Below are 5266 nucleotides of genomic sequence, written 5' to 3'. Positions count from 1 at the left end.
CTCCGGCTGCGCCGACCCCGCCGGCGCAGTGGCCCAAGGACGGCGCGCTCGACCCCCCTCCTTCCCCCTCTCCGGTTGCGCAGCCCCCGCCGGTCGAGTGGCCCGAGGACGGCGTGCTGACGCGGGACTGGGTGGCGAGCTTCACCGCGGCGCTGGACTGGTGCTCGCGGAGCATGCCGCCGGACCAGCTCCCCTCGGTGCTCTCCGCGGATTTCGTCCGGCGGCTCGTCGTCGCCGCGGCCGTCATCCTCCACCGCGAGCCCAACATCGTCCGCGTCGACCCGCGGCCCGACCAGTCCGTCGTCGTCGTGGGGGACGTCCACGGCCAGCTCCACGATGTCATGTTCCTGCTCCGGGACGCCGGGTTCCCCTCAGAGGAGCGAATCTTTGTCTTTAACGGGGATTACGTGGATCGCGGCGCTTGGGGCCTCGAGACCTTGCTCCTCCTCCTGGCTTGGAAGGTGAATTTCCGCCAACATTCCTACTGGTTTAAGCTTGTTATACATCACCAATACTCTGCACATTTTTATTTCTATGAGTATTAGTTTATTTGTTTGTTCGCTTTAATTGATGCTTCATAATGAATATCAGCATAAAAATTCTACTCCCTCCTTCTCAAAAAATAGATCTCCTAAGTTTTGTTCAACTCAAACTTTTAAGTTTGACCTAGTTTATAGAAAAAGAAAAGTCAACATCTTGATACCAAATCAATATCAATAGATTCATCATGAAATAGCTATTGGGAAGTGTGTTCACATGTTTGACTTAAGACAAAAACTTTATAAAAAAATAGTTTGACTTAAGAGAAAACTTAGGGACCTATTTTTGTGGGAGGAGAAAGTAGCTTCATAGAAATGTGTTGTTCACATGTTCATTCCTTTTGTTTGAGTTGAACTTGAGAAGTGTGTTTCGGCACTGTGATGGGTCTGTATATTCATATTGAAATTGGCACAGAATTCTGTGACTCAGTCCCTAAGATTAGAATATCCACCATTGCCTATCAAGGACTCTGTCGTTGCAGGTTGGTAGTGTTTCCACAAAGTCTAACACTCTTACATGAAGTCATGACAACTGAGGAGATAGCAAAGATTTGGCATAAACATCTAACTATCCTTTTCACTTTGTAAAAGAAAGTGGTAAATGATAGGTCCCCTTAAGGTTTCAAGCAATGTAAAGTACCAGCTAATGGTCATCAACTTGTTTCATTACTTGCAGGTATTCCTTCCAAATTGTGTGTTTCTTCTCCGAGGAAATCATGAATCCAAGTACTGCACGTCAGTATATGGTTTTGAACAGGAGGTAATGGTTAAATATAAAAGTCAAGGTGCTCAAGTTTATCGGAAGTTTTTAAGATGTTTTGAAGATCTTCCTCTAGCATCAATAATAGCAGGATGTGTGTATACTGCTCATGGAGGGATTTTTCGTGGGGCGGTTGTACTACCGTCGAAAAGGTCGAAAAGGGCAAAGAAAGGTCACAAATATAAGGCGAGTCCTACTGATGACTCTACTACTTTGAAGCTTGGATCCCTGGATGAATTGTTAAAAGCGAGGAGAACTGTTCTTGACACCCCGTATGAGGGTTCAAACTTGATTCCTGGAGATGTGCTTTGGTCTGATCCTTCCTTAGATAAGGGTCTTTCCCTGAATAAGGAAAGGGGCATCGGTTTGCTTTGGGGTCCAGATATCACTCAACAGTTTCTATATACAAATAATCTGAAGGTTTGTTTTCTTTCATTTACTATTGTTGTAGCATGCTCGATTTAAATTATGTGATGAACTGAATTATCTCTTATTAAGTTATTTAGATAGGCTTATGCTTGAAAGTAGAAGTTTGCCTCACATCGCAATATAAAATTCTTGAATATATATCTAAAGAATGTTAAAGCTTAGGGAATTATAATTTCTAGCATGTGATTATCCTTTTAAGTCCTCTACCTGTTTTTGCTTTATCAATATTTACCTTTTTCTTTTTTGTTTGTACTTCTTCCTTTTGGAAGTTCGTTCTTCAACGTTGTAGACGCTTGCTTTTTCAGTGTAGGTGCGATTGGTACATCAAGCATGAATATTTTGCCTGTTCTGGATTCCTAATTGATGTCATCCCATATGCAGTAATAGTGTCACATGCATTTTTGGAAATTAAAATGCTAGATTTATGTTGTCATATCTGTCTCAAGTAACTATTATCATGAAGCTTCCCTTTTTCTACTATTGTTTATCATGCATAACACACTGCCAAGTTAGTTCCTTCTAATATTGTATTGTCTCATATTTCTTGCTTACATTTGGATGTTTAACTACAATGGTTGATTACTTGTATATGATAGAACTTGTAATTCTGTAACTAGATTACTAAAGTTAGCATGCATTTGTATGGAAGCGGATTTGTAGCACCCGGGTGCTCCACACCCCTATACGAACATTAAATTCAAAAAAATACTGAGAAATTTGAAAAAAAACCCGAGATTTTGGGATATCAAACCTGGGTTCCCAATCTACTCCCGTGTGAAATTTTGTGAAAAAATACCAGGAAACGTATTCATGGCAAAAAAGACAAAAGTTTCCTATGTATAGAAAAAAACTGTTTGGATGGATTTTTGTTCGGACATTATTTCATTCGCCACAGATACGTTTCCTGGTATTTTTTCACGAAATTTCACACGGGACTAGATTGATAACCCAGGCTTGATATCCCTAAATTTCATATTTTTTTTGAATTTTTTGGTATTTTTTATGTTTAATATTAGTATAGGGGTGTGGAGCACCCAGGAGTTCCTGTGTATTCTCTGCATTTGTATTCAATAGTTTTTTTCTTGTACTAAAGCATATACTCCCTACCCTACCCCAACTTGTTTGGGACTAAATGCTTTATTGTTGTTTGTTTAAATTATATACTCCCTCTGTTCATTAATATAAGACGTTATTTAGACTTATAATGGCCTTATATTAATGGATAGAGGCAGTATATTTTAAGCCTTCTGAATGTAAAACTGCGAATGCTCGTTGGTGAACTTGAATTGTATACTTCATGGTTCTAGTTAGCTTATTGTTTATGTTCAACATTGATGGCTGCATATCTATAAATATTGGATACACTTTAAATTCTGTTCAGTGTGCATTTTATGGAATTTGATATGCTGTAGCACATGCATTTTCCTTCGTAGCATCGGAAACTGGGTGTTATCACAAAACTACAGAAGTTTTCATTAGTACTTACTTCCACTTTTCGTTGAACGAAGTTAATCATCAGATCACATGAAGGCCCAGATGCAAGAGATAAGCGGCATGATCTATTAGCAATGAACAGTGGATATACAATCGACCATCATGTCGCATGTGGAAAGTTAATAACTCTCTTCAGTGCCCCAGACTATCCACAATTTCAGGTTATACTTTGTGACATGATTTATTGTTCAGCCTGACAGTTTTGCTGTACTTTCGTTCTTGTTTCATAGGTGGTTCCTTGCGCAATGATTGACTTTACAACTAGTGTAAAATTGTACTTCGTATCGTGTTTGACTTGTATTCTTGGAAAAGATTGTGTGCTATGAGTCTAACAGTCAATATCTGATTCCGGCACAGGCTTCAGAGGACCGTTACAACAATTCTGGAGCATATATTGTCCTCAGTCCACCTGATTTTGCCACCCCTGATTTCCATACTTTTCAAGCTGTAAAGCCTCGGCCTAAGGTATGTGATATATGCTCGTTCCTTGTCCTGAAAAGCTATGCCTTAAATAATATTTTGATTCTATTATTTTTATGTAAGATGAACCATTCTTCATAGAAAAATGTTCACATTTTAGTATGGTACCCGTAGGGGTATGGGAAATAAACAAACTAAACTGTTTTTCTGTGTGCAGGCGCATCCCTTCTATGATTTCGAAGACGTAATTGATTCTGATGAAGAGTTAAATCTAGGTGCCATGGACACTGGCATGTCGAGCAGTTGATCACGACATGTATTGTATTTGTATTTAGCATGTGAACTGTCACCGTGAACCGGAGAAGTGGTAACGACTAGTTCTTTTGTGATTGGTGCTAATGTTTCAGACTTCTTAACTAATATTTTGTCACGTCCGCCAAGATTACCAGTGGGTTGGTTGGTTTGTAGCCTGATATGTATTCACATGAGCATGGGAAAAACATCTGTCATGTAGTAATTCCTGGAAATATTGAGTGCAGACAACCAGCATGGCAGTTCAGAGGACCTTCATCTCTCGGTTTGACTTTTAGCTTGCGTCGCTGATAGGATTATGCTACTCCCTCGGATCCTATCCATATTACTTGTCGCTGACTTAGTACACCAGGCCCAGCCAAAGATAGACATGTATGTTTGCAGGATAGCTGGAGTCAAAGTCCTCAAAGTCCTGGCCCTGGCACAGCTGCAGGCTGCGGCTGTAGCCGCAAGCATTGTTGGTTTCTGATGGAATGGCGCGTCTGTATTCAGCACAGCTAGGAAATACTGTATGGTTCTTGTTTTATGTCTGATCTGTTTCCAAGTTCTATCTCCCCTGGCAGAATCGCTGGACGAATGGTATTTTTTGATCTTTCTCATGAAAGAAAGAGTTGCGTGGAGAACTGTTAGACTTGGCAAGGGCAAGACAAACGGCCAACTATGGCCTCTCCGTAAGCTCCGGAGGATGACTGGATGAAGACGCTGGATTAGTAATTGATGAAAACTCTTCGTAGGCCCGCACGTCTTGTAGCCAATTGACATGGCAATGGCACCATCAGTGCACCACCCACCGTCTTCATGTTCTCCGCCCCGGCTCCTCCTGCCGGCGCCGGCACTGGCCAAGCAGTGAGGAGGATGTACAAGGGGACCTCCGCCGCCGCATCGCCGAGGGCGCCCATGACCCCCTCTCGAGCACTTCTGCTCGCACAACCCCCTCGCCGACGACTACACCGTTGTCGTCTACGATGACGGGCCCATCGCCAGTTGCTGATCCATCCATCCATCCATCCATCTACCATCACTTCAGTTCAGTTGATGTTGCAGTACAATCCTTAGACATGTTAGTGTTCACACTAGTAGAAAAATGGCCATTCGTCCCGGTTTGTGAGGCTCATTTGTCCTGGTTCTAGACCTGGGATTAAAGGGTCGATACTAAACCCCAATACCTTTTAGTTCCGGTTTGCCGAGGAACCGGAACAGATGGGGATCCACGTGGCCGCTGCCGCTTGCCCAGGTAAGAGGGCCTTTTGTCCCGGTTGGTGCCACCAACCGAGACCAAAAGACTTCCACGCGTCAGCAGTTCACGGGCTTG

At 42.5% G+C, this 5266-nt stretch overlaps 1 protein-coding gene across 1 annotated transcript in view; it reads left to right on the top strand.

Annotated features, from left to right (window-relative positions):
• The window catches only part of LOC119338818 (serine/threonine-protein phosphatase 7-like), an 11010-nt gene extending 6809 nt beyond the window's left edge, over positions 1–4201 (top strand). Inside the window, exons 2-6 of the mRNA XM_037611043.1 lie at positions 7–461; positions 1216–1719; positions 3237–3383; positions 3580–3687; positions 3860–4201. Of these exons, the coding sequence (XP_037466940.1) occupies positions 7–461; positions 1216–1719; positions 3237–3383; positions 3580–3687; positions 3860–3949 (1304 nt within the window). The 3' untranslated portion in view covers positions 3950–4201. The remainder of the gene's footprint in view (positions 1–6; positions 462–1215; positions 1720–3236; positions 3384–3579; positions 3688–3859) is intronic.
• The last annotated feature ends 1065 nt before the right edge of the window (positions 4202–5266 follow it).

This window comes from Triticum dicoccoides, chromosome 7B (genome assembly GCF_002162155.2).
Source record: "Triticum dicoccoides isolate Atlit2015 ecotype Zavitan chromosome 7B, WEW_v2.0, whole genome shotgun sequence".
Lineage (NCBI taxonomy): Eukaryota > Viridiplantae > Streptophyta > Magnoliopsida > Poales > Poaceae > Triticum > Triticum dicoccoides.
Note: the sequence above shows the minus strand (reverse complement) of the source record. Positions and strands in the feature narration are given on the sequence as shown.